This window comes from Nomascus leucogenys, chromosome X (genome assembly GCF_006542625.1).
Source record: "Nomascus leucogenys isolate Asia chromosome X, Asia_NLE_v1, whole genome shotgun sequence".
NCBI classification, from domain to species: Eukaryota; Metazoa; Chordata; class Mammalia; order Primates; family Hylobatidae; genus Nomascus; species Nomascus leucogenys.
Genome location: NC_044406.1, coordinates 139,839,437 through 139,858,011, shown reverse-complemented (window position 1 = coordinate 139,858,011; position 18,575 = coordinate 139,839,437). Strand labels below are relative to the sequence as shown.

The 18,575-nt window shown below is 39.6% G+C and overlaps 1 protein-coding gene across 1 annotated transcript in view; it reads left to right on the top strand.

Annotated features, from left to right (window-relative positions):
• Window positions 1-18,575, top strand: part of F8 (coagulation factor VIII) — a 205,196-nt gene that overhangs the window by 98,205 nt on the left and 88,416 nt on the right. The window contains exon 14 of the mRNA XM_003279331.4: window positions 8,358-11,466. Within this exon, the coding sequence (XP_003279379.1) occupies window positions 8,358-11,466 (3,109 nt within the window). The remainder of the gene's footprint in view (window positions 1-8,357; window positions 11,467-18,575) is intronic.

The window sequence follows — 18,575 nt, the reverse complement described above, 5'->3', positions numbered from 1 at the left end:
TCTCAACTCGTCAAAGTCATTCTCCATCCATCGTTTTTCCGTTGCTGGTGAGGAGCTGCATTCCTTTGGAGGAAGAGAGGTGCTCTGATTTTTAGAGTTTCGGTTTTTCTGCTGTTTTTTCCCCATCTTTGTGGTTTTATCTACCTTTAGTCTTTGATGATGGTGACATACAGATGGGTTTTTGGTGTGGGTGTCCTTTCTGTTTGTTAGTTTTCCTTCTAATGGTCAGGACACTCAGCTGCACGTCTGTTGGAGTTTACTGGAGGTCCACTCCAGACCCTGTTTGCCTGGGTATCAGCAGCAGTGACTGCAGAACAGCAGATATTGGTGAACCACAAATGCTGCTGCCTGATCATTCCTCTGGAAGTTTTGTCTCAGAGGAGTAGCCGGCCATGTGAGGTGTCAGTCTGCCCCTACTGGGGGGTGCCTCCCAGTTAGGCTACTCGGGGGTCAGGGACCCACTTGAGGAGGCAGTCTGCCCATTCTCAGATCTCAAGCTGCATGCTGGGAGAACCACTACTCTCTTCAAAGCTGTCAGACAGGGACATTTACGTCTGCAGAGGTTATTGCTGTCTTTTGTTTGTCTGTGCCCTGCCCCCAGAGGTGGAGCCTGCAGAGGCAGGCAGGCCTCCTTGAGCTGTGGGGGGCTCCACCCAGTTCAAGCTTCCTGGCTGCTTTGTTTACCTACTCAAGCCTGAGCAATGGCAGGCGACCCTCCCCCAGCCTCGCTGCCGCCTTGCAGTTTGTTCCCAGACTGCTGTGCTAGCAATGAGCGAGGCTCCGTGGGTGTAGGACCCTCCGAGCCAGGTGCGGAATATAATCTCCTGGTGTGCTGTTTGCTAAGCCCATTGGAAGAGCACAGTATTAGGGTGGGAGTGACCCGATTTTCCAGGTGCCGTCTCTCACCCCTTTCTTTGACTAGGAAAGGGAATTCCCTGACCCCTTGCGCTTCCTGGGTGAGGCGATACCTCGCCCTGCTTTGGCTCACACATGGTGCGCTGCACCCACTGTCCTGCACCCACTGTCCGGCACTCCCCAGTGAGATGAACCCGGTACCTCAGTTGGAAATGCAGAAATCACCTGTCTTCTGCGTCACTCACACTGGGAGCTGTATACTGGAGCTGTTCCTGTTTGGCCATCTTGGCCTCCAATGCAAAGACTTTCAAACAACGTGACTCCATTTTCTCACTCCTACCTTTTGTGCTCTTGTCATTTATTTGAATTCTACATATATTTTAAACCCTGTAAGACATTATTATTGTTTTATATAATCAATATCATTTATATATATATATATATACACCTTTCGTTTCTTTCATTCTTTTCTGCATTTCTTGCTTCCATCTATGATCATCTTTTTGTCTGAAGAAACTTCTTTGGAACTTTCTTCAGTGTGGGTTGGCTGGTAAAAAGTTCTCTGTCAGTTTTTGGTCAGAATGGGTCTTTATTTTGCCTAGATACAAGTCCTTGGTTGGATTTACATATTGTGAATGTTTTCTCCCAGTGGTTTGTCTTTTCACTCCTTTAAGGGTGCATTATGGTTAATAGAAGTTCTTACATTTAATTAATTCTTATTTTTCAGTTTTTTATGGTTAGTGCCTTTTGTATTCTGTTTCAGAAATTTTTGCCTATCTTAAGAACATGATTCCATCCTTCTATATTTTCTTTCTACAGATTTTAAATATTTTCTTCTTGAAGTCTGATGGTTGTGTTGTTCACAATTAAGTTTATGATTCATTTTTAATTAATTTTGATGGAGTGATGCAGATAAAAGTTCATTTTTCCATAGGGATATTCAATTGCTTTAGCACCAATTGTTGGAAAAAAATAATTTCCTCACTGAATTGCACTGTTGTCTTTGCCGTGAATCTGATGACCATATCACTGTAGCTTTGTTTCTGTACTCTATTTCAGGGGTAGGTTATGATCCACAAGCCAAATTTGCAGCCTGTTTTTATATGGCATTGAGCTAAGAATTTTTTTACATTTTTAAAGAATTGTCACACAAAACAAAAAAAAACAGCAAAAAAACAAATAAGAATATGTATCATGGACCATATGTGTCTACAAACCTAAAATACTTGCTATGTTGCTTTTTACAGAAAAAGTTTGCCAACCCCTGATCTCTTATATTCCATTGACTTATTGGTCTATCTTTGTACCAGTAACATACTATCTTATAGTAAGTTTTAATATTTGTTTGTATAATTCCTCCAACTTTGCTCTCTTTGATTTTTATATAAATTTTAGAATCATCTTGTCAATTTTATCAACAAAAATATCTTCTGAGGTTTTGATAGGGATTACATTGACTCTGCAGATCAATTTGGGGGAGCATACATCTTGGCAATATTGAGTATTCCTGTCCATGAGCATGGTTTATTTATTTATTTACATCTTTTAAATTTTCTCTTGGCAATGTTTTTGTAAAATTTTAGTGTACAGGTTTTGCACATTTTTGTAAAATTTATTCTTTGGTATTTAATGCTATTTTCTATTTCTTCTGGTATGAGTTTTTGTCAATTGTGTTTTTCTAGAAACATGTCCCTTTCGTCTAAGTTGTTTAATTTACTTGAAGTAAGTTATTTGTAATGTTCTTTTATCATCCTTATAATGTCTGTACTGATGTCTCCCTTTTCATACCTGATATTGTTATTTATATTTTATCTATTTTGTCACCTTTGTTATAGGTTCATCAAATTTACTAATCCTACCAAAGGATCAAATTTTTGCTTTGTTCAGCAGGTCATGGAATTAAAAAAATTTTTTTGCTTTGTTTATTTTCTATGTTGAATTTTTATTTTTATTTTGCTTTTCATTTCACTTATTTCTGGTCTTTTGTTATTATTCCAATACTTTCTCTGGATTCAGTTTTCTTTTTCTTCTTGACTTCTTGAGATTAAAACTTGGTTCATTGATTTTCAACATTTCCTACTTTTTAAAAGTTCATACAAAGCTATAAATTTCCCTTTATGTACTGCTTTAACCCCATATCACAAATTTTGATGAGTCATATTTTTATTATCATTGAGTTTAAAATATTTTATAAATTTTATGTTATTTCTTGTTTTATTCATAGTTATCTTACAGTGTTTTACTTAATTTCCCAACATATGGTGATTTTCTGGCTCTCTCTCTTGCTGATTTATTTGTTTTACTATGATCACATAACATACTCTATATTATTTCAATCATTTGAAATTTGTTGAGACTTGCTATATGCCCAGTAAATAATTTAATTTGATTAATGGCCCACTGCATTTGAAACAAATATGTCTTTGTTGTTGTTGGGTAGAGTGTCATATATTTGCGTATTATGTCAAGTTGCTTTATCATGTTTTTAAAATCCTTATAAACTTCCTGATATTTTGTCTGTTTCTTACAGACATGGAGGAAACTGTGACATCTCTATGATTGTTGAGTTTGTTATTTTGATTTTTGTATTTGTTAGTAAGAATGTTTCAAAATAAATGAGGCAATATAAAATCAGTGCTTACAACTTTAAGATTGTATTCTTATTAGATCAATTCTTTCATATTTGTGAAATGTCCTTTTTGTCTGAAATAGTGCTTGTTGCCTTAAACATCTGCATTGTCTAAAATTTATACACCTGCACTATCATATTTATTTTGGTTAATGTTTGTGTGGTATGTATTTCCCATTCTTTTCTTTTCAACCTATCTGTATCCTTATATTTACAGTGTCTTTTTTAACATTTTCTGTAGTGCAAGTCTGTTGGTTAATTAATTTTGTCAGTTTTTGCTTCTCTGAAAAGTCTTTATTTCTGTCTTTGAATTATATCTTCACTGTGTATAGAATTCTGGGTTTGTGGTTGTTGTTTTTGTTTTATTACATTTTGTTTTATTGGTTTTTTCCTCAGCACTTTAAAAATGCCGCTCCATTGTTTCTGCTTGCAGTTTTTCACAATAAGTTTGTTGTAATTCCCATTTGTGTTCAACTGTATATAATGTATCTTTTAAAAAAAATCTGGATGGCTTCAAGCTCTTTGATTTTCGTGTGTGTGTGTGTGTGTGTGTGTGTGTGTTGTACTTTGGCATTCTCTAGGCTGCGATCTGTAATTAGGTATCTCATTAATTTTGAAAAATATTTATCATCTGTGTCTTCAAATATTGCTTCTAATTCTTTCTCTTCTTCTGGTATTGCATTTACATATGTTATACTGTTCAATTTTGTCACACAGCTCTTGAATATGCTGTTCTAGTTTGTTTTCTATCTCTTTTTCCTTCCAGTTCTTCGGTTTTGTTGACATTTATTGACCTATTTTTACTTCAATAATTGTTTCCTGGGTTGTTGAGTTAACTGATGAACTCATAGATGACATACAATTTATCTTTTTTATTCTTGTGTCACTTGTGCTTTTGATGTCACATCTAGGAAGGCTTTGTCTATCCCAAGGCCACATTGACTTCCATATTTTCTTCTAAGAATTTGATAGTTGTAGCTGTTACATATATGTCTATGATCTAGTTTGAATGAATTTTTGTGTATGGTGTGAAGAAGAGGTCTAACCTCTTTTTTATTTTTTGCATGTAAACACCCAGTTGTCCTGGCACCATTTGTTGAAAATATGATTCTTTTCCCATTAAGTCATCTTGACACCCTTGTTGAAAATCAATTGACCATAAATGTGAGAGTTTATTTCTGAACTCTCCATTCTGTTCCATTGACCCATGGAACAGAATTTCTATAAATTCTTACAGCTAATTCTACATTAGACTTTGGTTTTTCAGATGTGGTCGTCTCATTAGATTATGGTGATATGTTTGGTTACAAGTTTTATCTTCTCCTTGGCAACATTTTTTGATTACTGCCCTTCTTTTGTTTGTTTTTGTTGTTCCTTTCTCTTTTTTTGAAACAGGGTCTCACTCTGTTGCCCAGGGTGGAGTAAGTGCTGCGATCATGGCTCACTGCAGCCTCAACCTCCTGGGCTCAAGCAATCCTCCCACCTCAGCCTCCCAAGTAGTGGGACTACAGGCATGCACCATCATGCCAGGCTAACTTTTATATTTTTTGTAGAGACAGGGTCTTGCTTTGTTGCCCAGGCTGGTCTTGAACTCCCAAGCTCAAGCAATCCTCCAACCTCAGCTTCCCAAAGTGCTGGGATTACCAGTATGAGCCACTGCACCTGGCCTTGTTGTTCCTTTCTTCCTTTTATCTTGTAGTATCTCGATCCTTTTTGCTTACTATTTATCATTGAGGTGAGTTTGTTCTAAATAAACTTTTCACAGAAAGTTTATGTGGATATATTAATATCAATGAGGCATTAGGAGTGAGTTTTAGATTAGCAGGAATTCTCTTACGAAAGGTATTGATTGTATGTGTGAGTTTTCAGCCTTTACTTCTCTCTAGCCCATCAAGATCAAAGCTGCAGAGTTGTTTACATTTCAGAATTTCTTTCCTCCCCTCCCCACCTTACAAAACAGACTTACACTGCAAAAATGACTTGTCAATGTGATTATTTGTTCTGGTCCCATCTTTCCTACCTTTTGAGACTTGTGTTGAAAGGAGTCCAGTAGAACCACCGATGCTAGCTGGTATACCCTGATCCCATTGTTATAATGAATGACTGACTGTTTTTCATATCAAAGTGTAATACTTGCACCTTGTTAGAAGAAAGAAACAAGGCCAAGCACAGTGGTTCATGCCTGTAATCCCAGCACTTTGGGAGGCTGAAGTAGGAGGAATAATTAGACTTTGATATAAAAAATGGGGAAGATATGGAGGTATAAGATATGAGGAAGTATGTCCTCTTGGACTTTTCTGAAATCTGCCAGCCATGAGCATCCACTCTTTGTATCTTTTGATACCTGTTTTATATTAACTGTACTTCTATTTTGTGGTTTCATGGCTTCAGATATCTTCCAGCTTAATTGTACTCTGTCTTTAATTATTTGCAGCAATTTCTGAAAGGAGCAAGAAGAAAAGCCAGACCTTTCTTCACCACCTTAAAAACTGGTCATCTTTTGAAACCCCATGAAAGGCACAGTGGGTGACCATCTACATCAGGAGTGGGCAAACTATGGCCCTTGGGTAGTCTGGTCTCCTGTCTGTTTTTGTAAGGCTTTATTGGAACCCATACACACACAAACTGATCATCTCTTGTTATGTGTTAAGTTTTCTTATAATTATTCTTTTCTATTTCATCCAGCTGAATTACCATTTCACCTTGTGTATGCCCTTTCCAGTCTTAAATTATAGAAGCTATGTCTTTGTGGTTTTAAATTATGGAAGCTGTGTCTTCTTGTGTTTTAGTATGGCAAGATATTTGTTCTTACTTTTCCTCTAGAATCTGCAGTGGATTACTTTCAGAAGTAGGTATTGCCTCTAAGTTTCCTGACTTCTGTTTCCTTCTCCCTGTTCTGTAGTATATTTATAGATTGCATGTTTTCTCATCCTTAAACAAGGTACAAATATGTTCTGATCAAGGTTTGCTAGCCAAGAGGATAAGTGGCTTGCTCTTAGCCTAACTCTCTGTCTACTTAATGGATGTTGAATTCCCTTCTCAACTCAACAGCTAGTAACTAGTTCGAAGATCAGATAATAGCTTACAGCATTAATTAGTTCAGTGAAAGCCCTGGTTTGATCACAGAGGCAGGAAACTGATCTATATATTTGTAGTGCTGACTAGACCCCAACTTGGCTAGGTAGCTTATACCTGTGTCAGAAGTTGGAGAAGGAGATTGACAGCTGAGGTGTCTCCAAGGGAATTACAATTATTTTCATTTTCTTTGTGTCTGTAATTATGTCTCTTTTCTTACTTCAAAGTTTGTATATGTGAAATTTATTAATTTTTATTTGGTTGTTTATTTTATTGACTTTTTCATCAAACAACCAACTCTGTGCTCTTGGATTGAAATTTATGAATTAATTATAGTTTTAAATTTACCATTAGTCACACATACAATACAAAAATATATTTTCATTACGAAATTTTAACCCAAGCCATTAAAACTAAACTCCAGCTTGATCACCATTCCTAATACCAGGCCCCTCTCAGAGGGGAGGGTAAATAAAAGTCCATTTTGGTAACTAGTTTGACGAGAATCTCTAATTGTTTCCCTGTTTTTCTTATAATGTCTTCCTTTGAATTATCCTCTTTTTTTTCAAGAGTTCCATCATATAATGTATTCCTTTTTGCTTACAGATTGACCTCCTGGAGGCATGCATCCCCCTGCTCCAGTCTGAGCTGGTTCTCTCTAGGCCTGAGGCTCAGTTATCAACTTGGGACTTTTATTTACCCTCCCTCAGGATAGGTACCTGGTTCTTGGATACCAGGTCTTACTCTTGTTTGAGATACTCCTTTATTTTGGTGGCAAACATTCCATAATCACTTCCTGATAATGGTGACATTTGAGGTAGATTTTGTGAGTCTTTATATGTTAGAATATATTTTTATTCTCCTTTGCCACTTGATTGATAATTTGGCTGCACATAGAATGTAAGCATTCACAGGGCTTTTGGGAGTAGCTTCCCTTGAGGAGAAGGTGGTTGCATTTAAGATCTTCCCTGCAAAGACTGTGTGAAATGACAAGGCTATTGAGGTACCCAACGGGTAGCTTGTAAAGGTGTATCTTGTCTCTTATGTTTATGCATCTACTTTACCACCATGTAATTAGCCTATTATAACTTATTGCATTCCTTCACTCAGCGAATCTTGTTCATGGTAGAAATTAATATTGCTAGTACCATGGTAGAATTTTATATTAGCTGGATCCTAGACCTAAATGCTCCTTCCTTGTGCTTACATATTCTGCAAGTGGGTGACAGTGGATGCTAGGTATTGTGCTATGTGATTTCAATGTATTATATTGATGGGGTAGATACTATTAGCCTCATTTGCAAATTAGAAACCTATTGTTCAGAAAGCTTAAGTGACTTTCTCAAAGTCACACAGCTGGTAAGTTGCTGAACTGGGATTTGAATCCAGGCAATCTGATGGATTTAAGAGGAACCTGTGCCACTGTGTGATATAGCAATAACATCTAGCCAATATAAATACTTTCCTGAATTAAATGACTGTCATATTCAGAGAGTTCTGTGTCACTATTAAGACCCTCCACTATTGTGTATATTAATTACATTTCCCTATTTTAATCCCAATATCTATTCATTTTTATCACAGTCCTTTCTTATGGTCACAAACAGGCATAGCACAACAGCAGCAATGCAAAAACCACTTTTACATTACATATTCCAGGGATTTAACCCAATGACCTGTGATATAATGATACTGACTAGTATTTTTTCATTTATCTGGAAATGGGAGAGAACCTCTAACAGAATGTTTTAGAATCTGTGTTATGAGTAACCAGAGTCTTATTCTTCCTCATCTCCAGGCCTATGGATTCTGGGGTGCCACAACTCAGACTTTCGGAACAGAGGCATGACCGCCTTACTGAAGGTTTCTAGTTGTGACAAGAACACTGGTGATTATTACGAGGACAGTTATGAAGATATTTCAACATACTTGCTGAGTAAAAACAATGCCATTGAACCAAGAAGCTTCTCCCAGAATTCAAGACACCCTAGCACTAGGCAAAAGCAATTTAATGCCACCACAATTCCAGAAAATGACATAGAGAAGACTGACCCTTGGTTTGCACACAGAACACCTATGCCTAAAGTACAAAATGTCTCCTCTAGTGATTTGTTGATGCTCTTGCGACAGAGTCCTACTCCATATGGACTATCCTTATCTGATCTCCAAGAAGCCAAATATGAGACTTTTTCTGATGATCCATCACCTGGAGCAATAGACAGTAATAACAGCCTGTCTGAAATGACACACTTCAGGCCACAGCACCATCACAGTGGGGACATGGTATTTACCCCTGAGCCAGGCCTCCAGTTAAGATTAAATGAGAAACTGGGGACAACTGCAGCAACAGAGTTGAAGAAACTTGATTTCAAAGTTTCTAGTACATCAAATAATCTGATTTCAACAATTCTATCAGACAATTTGGCAGCAGGTACTGATAATACAAATTCCTTAAGACCCCCAAATATGCCAGTTCATTATGATAGTCAATTAGATACCACTCTATTTGGCAAAAAGTCATCTCCCCTTATTGAGTCTGGTGGACCTCTGAGCTTGAGTGAAGAAAATAATGATTCAAAGTTGTTAGAATCAGGTTTAATGAATAGCCAAGAAAGTTCATGGGGAAAAAATGTATCGTCAACAGAGAGTGGTAGGTTATTTAAAGAGAAAAGAGCTCATGGACCTGCTTTGTTGACTAAAGATAATGTCTTATTCAAAGTTAGCATCTCTTTGTTAAAGACAAACAAAACTTCCAATAATTCAGCAACTAATAGAAAGACTCACATTGATGGCCCATCATTATTCATTGAGAATAGTCCATCGGTCTGGCAAAATGTATTAGAAAGTGATACTGAGTTTCAAAAAGTGACACCTTTGATTCATGACAGAATGCTTATGGACAAAAATGCTACAGCTTTGAGGCTAAATCATATGCCAAATAAAACTACTTCATCAAAAAACATGGAAATGGTCCAACAGAAAAAAGAGGGCCCCATTCCACCAGATGCAGAAAATCCAGATATGTCATTCTTTAAGATGCTATTCTTGCCAGAATCAGTGAATTGGATACAAAGGACTCATGGAAAGAACTCCCTGAACTCTGGGCAAGGCCCCAGTCCAAAGCAATTAGTATCCTTAGGACCAGAAAAATCTGTGGAAGGTCAGAATTTCTTGTCTGAGAAAAACAAAGTGGTAGTAGGAAAGGGTGAATTTACACAGGACGTAAGACTCAAAGAGATGGTTTTCCCAAGCGGCAGAAACCTATTTCTTACTAACTTGGATAATTTACATGAAAATAATACACACAATCAAGAAAAAAAAATTCAGGAAGAAATAGAAAGGAAGGAAACATTAATCCGAGAAAATGTAGTTTTGCCTCAGATACATACAGTGACTGGCACTAAGAATTTCATGAAGAACCTTTTCTTACTGAGCACTAGGCAAAATGTAGAAGGTTCATATGAGGGGGCATATGCTCCAGTACTTCAAGATTTTAGATCATTAAATGATTCAACAAATAGAACAAAGAAACACACGGCTCATTTCTCAAAAAAAGGGGAGGAAGAAAACTTGGAAGGCTTGGGAAATCAAACCAAGCAAATTGTAGAGAAATATCCACGCACCACAAGGATATCTCCTAATCCAAGCCAGCAGAATTTTGTCACGCAACGTGGTAAAAGAGCTTTGAAACAACTCAGACTCCCACTAGAAGAAACAGAACTTGAAAAAAGGATAATTGTGGATGACACCTCAACCCAGTGGTCCGAAAACATGAAACATTTGACCCCGAGCACCTTCACACAGATCGACTACAATGAGAAGGAGAAAGGGGCCATTACTCAGTCTCCCTTATCAGATTGCCTTACGAGGAGTTATAGCATCACTCAAGCAAATAGATCTCCATTACCCACTGCAAAGGTATCATCATTTCCATCTATTAGACCTATAGATCTGACCAGGGTCCTATTCCAAGACAACTCTTCTCATCTTCTAGCACCATCTTATAGAAAGAAAGATTCTGGGGTCCAAGAAAGCAGTCATTTCTTACAAGGAGCCAGAAAAAATAAGCTTTCTTTAGCCATTCTAACCTTGGAGATGACTGGTGATCAAAGAGAGGTTGGGTCCCTGGGGACAAGTGCCACAAATTATTCAGTCACATACAAGAAAGTTGAGAACACTGTTCTCTTGAAACCAGCCTTGCCCAAAACATCTGGCAAAGTTGAATTGCTTCCAAAAGTTCACATTTATCAGAAGGAACTTTTCCCTACAGAAACCAGCAATGGGTCTCCTGGCCATCTGGATCTCGTGGAAGGGAGCCTTCTTCAGGAAACAGAGGGAGCGATTAAGTGGAATGAAGCAAACAGACCTGGAAAAATTCCCTTTCTGAGAGTAGCAACAGAAAGCTCTGCAAAGACTCCCTCCAAGCTATTGGGTCCTCTTGCTTGGGATAACCACTATGGTACTCAGATACCAAAAGAAGAGTGGAAATCCCAAGAGAAGTCACCAGAAAAAACAGCTTTTAAGAAAAAGGATACCATTTTGTCCCTGAACGCTTGTGAAAGCAATCATGCAATAGCAGCAATAAATGAGGGACAAAATAAGCCCGAAATAGAAGCCACCTGGGCAAAGCAAGGTGGGACTGAAAGGCTGTGCTCTCAAAACCCACCAGTCTTGAAACGCCATCAAAGGGAAATAACTCTTACTACTCTTCAGTCAGATCAAGAGGAAATTGACTATGATGATACCATCTCAGTTGAAATGAAGAAGGAAGATTTTGACATTTATGACGAGGATGAAAATCAGAGCCCCCGCAGCTTTCAAAAGAAAACACGACACTATTTTATTGCTGCAGTGGAGAGGCTCTGGGATTATGGGACGAGTAGCTCCCCACATGTTCTAAGAAACAGGTATGAATTCATTGGTTATTCCTTTGCTCTGCTCTTGTGACATTTGACTTTACCAGATGATGACACCAACAATGAGAGTTAGAGGATGAAAAATCAAGGTGTCTTGAAACTCTTACTCTGGTGAGATAGAGAGAAGAGAGGTTTACAAGAGGGTAGAGGAACCAGGGTCAAGAAGGAGCAATGGGGAGCAGGAAGAAAGTCAACCTCACCTATCAACCTTATGAGCTGCAGGGGAAATCTTAGTCTCATCAGAGAACTTTAAGCAAGGCAGAAGGAAGAAGCGAGTTCGTGTTAAAGAGGTTAAGAACTTGGGGAGGATTGGTTTTCATGATACTGGGGATCCAGAGGGCAAAGTAGGATGATTTTATTTTTAGGTGAGTAGAGGGAGGTTGAGCAGTCAAGTAGCACAGAGAAATGTGGAATATAAACATAAGGAGAGTCAGTCAGTCACGAATATTTATGGAACACCTACTACATGCCAGACACTTTTGTACACATTGGAGTGCAGCACAGCAGGAGCTTATATTCTATTGGGAAGAGCAAGAGACAAGTTAGTACAAAACTAAATAAGGCAATCTCAATTGTGTTATTCAGAAGATAGAATAATATGGTAGAGAGAATAATATGACAGAGTAATATGGTAGAGTGTTACATTAGCTTTGGTGGTCATAGAAAAAAATCATCTTTGAGGAGTTGAGACCTAAATGATGATAACAGGCCAGCTGATGGAGCTCTGAGAGAAGACGTTTCCAGACAGAAGGAAGAGAAAATGCAAAGGCCCTGAGAATGGAAAAAGTTTACCATGTTTGAGGAACAAGAAGGGACGAGCATGACTTGTCACTTTCCTGCCTTGCTTTCTAGCTCAAGTAAGCCGTTATTGCTGCATAGCAACCACAGACTATTTCCCTAGTCCACTGCCTGTCTCATTCTCCTGGACCTCTATTTTAGATTTTCTGTGTTTTCCTTAAATCTCAAGCACCTTTTTTCCATTCTCCAATGCCCATTTTCACTCTTAGCTGATGCTGTGCAATGAACCTCCACAGACTCCCAATATCACATTTACTGGCATTTGTACCCATAGACTCTGCCTGCACACTTATTACAATAAATAGAATGTCTGTGCTCCTAAAGCCAACCTCTCCAGTTTTGTACTTGATTCCCATCTCTTCTCCCTTCATAAAAAATGTTGCTCCAGCAATTTCTCCTTTTCTCCCTGACATCATCAATTTATCTATCCACTAGATTAATCTCATCAACATCAATCATGTTATTATTTCCTCCCCTATCTTTACAGAAACCATCTTAAAATAATTGTCCCTGCTTGCAGCCTTTGCATCTTTTCCTGCCATTCTCTCCTCTTTAACCCACTCCAAAGAAGCTTTTATCTCTATTATTTTATAAGAACTACATTTTCAAGGTCATTATTGATCTTTACATTACTGATTCCTAGTCCTCATCTTATTTGAGCTCTCAGTATTTGAGACGTGATTACTCCATCCTTGATACAGATTCTCACTTCGTTTCTCTAACACCACTTTTCTTCACTTTTCTACTAAACTTAACTGCCAATCTTTGTCAACTTTGCGAGTCCTTCTTCATCCCCCTAATCTTTAAAGCTTAGAGTGCTCCAGGGATTAGTTCTCCAACTTCCCCTTTATTCTATTTATACTTACTCTGTGACGACATTGTTTAGCCTCATGATTTTAAGTACTATCTATCTGCAGGTAATTCCAGTTGAATATCTGGAGATATTCTCAGATCTCTCTCCTGAAGTCAAAATTTACATATCAACTCCCTACCTTAACATGCACACAATTAGACTCTTAATTCCTGTCCCTTCCCAAAACCTGCTGATTGCTCAGCCTTCTCCATGGCAACCAAAAACCATTCCTGGCCGGGCATGGTGGCTCACTCCTATAATCCCAGCACTTGGGGAAGCTGAGACAGGTGGATTGGTTGAGCCCAGGAGTTCAAGATCAGCCTGGGCAACGTGGCAAAACCTCATCTCTATTAAAAATACAAAAATTAGCCAGGCGTGGTGGTGCATACCTGCAGTCCCAGCTACTCAGGAGGCTGAGGCACAAGAATCGCTTGAACTGGGGAGACAGAGGTTGCAGTGAGCTGAGATGGCCTCACTGCACTCCAGCCTGGGCAACAGAGTCAGACTTGATCTCAAAAGAATAAATAAGTAAAACCATTCCCTATTTCAGTGATTCAGTCCACCGACCTTGAAGTTTTCTAACTCTTTTTTTCTTACATTAACATCTAATCTGTAAAGGATCCTGTATTAGTCCATTTTCACACTGCTAATAAAGACATACCTGAGACTGGGCAATTTACAAAAGAAAGAAGTTTAATGGACTCACAGTTCCACATGGCTGGGGAGGCCTCACAATCGTGGCAGAAGGCAGGGAGGAGCAAGTTATGTCTTACATGGATGGCACAGGCAAAGAGAGCTTGTGCAGGGAAACTCCTCTTTTTAAAACCATCAGATCTTGTGGGACTTATTCGCTATCATGAGAACAGAAAGGGAAGGACCTACTGCCATGATTCAATTACCTCCTATCAGATCCCTCCCACAGAACATGGGAATTCAAGATGAGATTTGGGTAGGGACACAGCCAAACCATATCATTCCACCCCATCCCCTCCCAAATCTCATGTCCTCACATTTCAAAACCAATCATGCCTTCCCAACAGTCCCCCAAAGTCATAACTCATTTCAGCATTAACTCAGAAGTCCACAGTCCAATGTATCATCTAAGACAAGGCAAGTCTCTTCCACCTATGAGCATGTAAAGTCAAAAGCAAGTTAGTTACTTCCTAGATACAATGGGGTATAGGCATTGGGTAAATACAGCCATTCCAAATGGGAGAAATTGGCCAAAACAAAGGGCCTACAGGCCCCATGCAAGTCTGAAATTCTACAGGGCAGTCAAATCTTAAATCTCTAAAAGTGATCTCCTTTGACTCCATGTCTTGCATTTGGGTCATGTTGATGCAAGAGGTGGGTGCCCATGGTCTTGGGCAGCTCCACCCCTGTGGCTTTGCAGGGTACAGCCTCCCTTGTGTCTGCCTTCATGGGCTGGCATTTTCTGTAGCTTTTCCAGATGCTGTTGCAAGTTTTTGGTGGATCTACTATTCCAGGGCCTGGAGGACAGTGGCCCTCTTCTCACAGCTCCACTAGGTGGTACCCCAGTAGGGACTCTGTGTGGGTGCTCTGAGCCCATGTTTCCCTTCTGCACTGCCCTAGCAGAGGTTCTCCATGAGGGCCCACCCCCGCAGCAAACTTCTGCCTGGGCATCCAGGCATTTCCATTAATTTCTAAACAGCAAAGCATTCAAGAGGTGACTTGGGTGCTATTAAGGGCATTCAGTTTCATAAGGGAAGCAGAGCATAAAAGTTTGGAAAATTTGCAGCCTGACAATGTTGTAGAAAAGCAAATCCCATTTTCTGAGGAGAAATTCAAGCCGGCTGCGGAAATTTGCATAAGTAATGAGAAGCCAAATGTTAATCCCCAAGACAATGGGGAAAATGTCTCCAGGGCATGTCAGAGGTCTTCACAGCAGCCCCTCCCATCGCTGGCCCAGAGGCCTAAGAGGAAAAAGTTGTTTCATGGGCCGAGCCCAGGATCCCCATGCTGTGTGCAGCCTAGGGACTTGGTGCCTTGTGCTCCAGCCACTACAGCCATGGCTGGAAGGGGTCAATGTAGAGCTCAGGCTGTGGCTTCATAGAGTGCAAGTCCCAAGCCTTGGCAGCTTCCACATGATGTTGAGCCTGCGAGTGCACAGAAGCCAAGAACTGGGGTTTGGGAACTTCCACCTAGATTTCAGAAGATGTATGAAAACACCTGGATGCCTAGGCAGAAGTTTGCTGCGGGGGCGGGCCCTCATGGAGAACCTCTGCTAGGGCAGTGCAGAAGGGAAATGTGGGCTCAGAGCCCCCACACAGAGTCCCTACTGGGGCACCACCTAGTGGAGCTGTGAGAAGAGGGCCGCCGTCCTCCAGACCCCAGAATGGTAGATACCCTAAATCATCTCTTTCAAATTCAAAGTTCCACAGATTTTTAGGACAGGGGCAAAATGCCACCAGTATCTTTGCTAAAACATAATAAGAGTTACCTTTGCTCCAGTTCCCAACAAGTTCCTCATCTCTATCTGAGACCACCTCAGCCTGGATTTCATTGTCCATATCATTATCAGCATTTTGGTCAAAGCCATTCAACAAGTCTCTAGGGAGTTCCAAACTTTCCACATTTTCCTGTCATCTTCTGAGCCCTCCAAACTGTTCCAACCTCTGCCTGTTACCCAGTTCCAAAGTCACTTCCACATTTTTGGGTATCTTTTCAGCAGCACCCCACTCTACTGGTACCAACTTACCATATTAGTCTGTTCTCACACTGCTGATAAAGATATACCTGAGACTGGGAAATTTACAAAGGAAAGAGGTTTTATGGACTTACTGTTCTACATGGCTGGGGAGACCTCAAAATCATAGCAGAAGGCAAGGAAGAGCAAGTCATGTCTTACATGGATGGCAGCAGGCAAAGAAAGAAACTTGTGCAGGAAAACTCTTTTTTTTCTTTTTTTCTTTTTAGACGGAGTCTTGCTCTGTCACCCAGGCTGGAGTCAGTGGCGTGATCTCGGCTCACTGCAATCTCCACCTCCCGGGTTCAAGTGATTCTTCTGCCTCAGCCTTCCAAGTAGCTGGTACTACAGACATGTGCCACCACATGAGATGAGATTTGGGTAGGGACACAGCCAAACCACATCATTCCTCCTGTCCCCTCCCAAATCTCATGTCCTCACATTTCAAAACCAATCATGCTTTCCCAACAGTCCCCCAAAGTCATAACTCATTTCAGCATTAACTCAAAAGTCCACAGTATTTTTAGTAGAGATGGGGTTTCCCCATATTGACCAGACTGGTCTCTAACTCCTGACCTTATGATCCACCTGCCTTGGCCTCCCAAAGTGCTGGGATTACAGGTGTGAGCCACCATGCCCAGCCAAAAACTCTTCTTTTTAAAACCATCAGTTCTCATGAGACTTATTCACTATCACAAGAACAGCATAGGAAAGATCTGCCCCCATGATTCAATTACCGCCCACCAGGTCCCTCCCACAACACATGGAAATTCAAGATGAGATTTCGGTGGGGACACAGCCAAACCACATCAGATCCTGTTGGCTATAGTTTCAAAATATAATCAGGGTTGATTATGGACTTAGTATTGAATAAGATGAAAATGTACTGAAATGGAACAATGAAGATAATTGACCAGAGAAAGCAGGTTACAAGCCAAGAGAGGATACAATGTCACTTCAGAAGCTATAAAAGGGATGTTTTTATTTTTTGAATGTTATTTGCCTATATTTTCAAATTATTTACACTGCATATGCACTGCTTCTGTAATAATAAAAGGGTATTAAAATAATAAAATCAAGTCTGTAAATCACACAAGCACACGCACCCCAGCCTCTTCTCTACACCTCAGTGACTAACAACCAGATCTAAACTATCATCAACTCTCATCTGAATTATTGCAAGAAGCCATTGCAATAATTCAGATGAAAGCTGATACAAAGCCTTCCTGTTTCTAACCTCACCCTCATATAGTCTTTTCCCAACATTGCATCTAAAGTAATTTTTCAAATTGCAATTCTGATCACTATTCTCTGCTTCAAATCCTCCAGTGGATTTTCATCTCACTCAGTAAATTCCAAAGCCTTCACCATGGCCTTCATGACCCTATGAAATTTGACCCTCTGCAACCTCTCTGTCCTCATCTGCTACCATTGTCTCCTGTTAATCCTGCCTCAGCCACACTGACCTCCTTGTTCTTCTCAAATGGACCAGATGTGCTCCTATCTCTAGACCATTACAGTTTCTGTTCTCTCTACTTAAAATTATGTCCCCTGATACTCTAATGCAAGTCCTCTTACTTCCTTCAGGATGCTGCTCAAATTTCATTTTATCAGTGAGGCTTTCCCTGAACACTGTATGTAAATATTGCTCCCATCATTTTTTTTCAATGCACTTAACAGTGCCTGAATATTATATATTTATTTCTTTATTGTCTATCTTCCCTGACTATAAGTTAAGCTCATTAAGAACACAAACTTTGGAGGTATTGTTCAATATTGTGTCCCCAGAACTTTGAACAGGGCCTGGCACATGGCAGATGTTCAAATAAATGTATGTTGAATGAATTAGTAAATGATAAATGTAGGGAGACAAAAGCAGGTCTCCCATTTATATCCAAACTCTAGGACTTTAGGAAAGACCAATTATATGGAATCGTGTCACACAGCATCCATGGGCAAGAGTGGAGGCAGACATACCAGTTAAGATGCTATTGCAGTCATACAGATAAAAGAAGACAGTTATTTAGACCAGTGTGGTTGTGACAGAAATAGAAAGAAATGGAAGGATGTTGGGTATAATTAAAGATAAGCATATAAGACTGGCTGTTAATTGAGTATGGGAAGAATGAGGAGAGAGGATGTAAAGAACATTTCTTTCTGTTTGTTTGTTTTGTTTTGTTTTTGTTTTTTTTATTATACTTTAAGTTCTAGGGTACATGTGCACAACGTGCAGGTTTGTTACATATGTATACATGTGCCATGTTGGTGTGCTGCACCCATTAACTCATTAGGTATATCTCCTAATGCTATCTATCCCTCCCTCTTCCCCCCACCCCATGACAGGCCCCAGTGTGTGATGTTCCCCTTCCTGTGTCCAAGTGTTCTCATTGTTCAATTCCCACCTATGAGTGAGAACATACAGTGTTTGCTTTTTCTCCTTGCGATAGTTTGCTGAGAATGATGGTTTCCAGCTTCATTCACGTCCCTACAAAGGACATGAACTCAACCTTTTTTATGGCTGCATAGTATTCCATGGTGTATATGTGCCACATTTTCTTAATCCAGTCTATCATTGATGGACATTTGGGTTGGTTCCAAATCTTTGCTATTGTGAATAGTGCCACAATACATATATGCGTGCATGTGTCTTTATAGCAGCATGATTTATAATCCTTTGGGTATATACCCAGTAATGGGATGGCTAGGTCAAATGGTATTTCTAGTTCTAGATCCTTGAGGAAT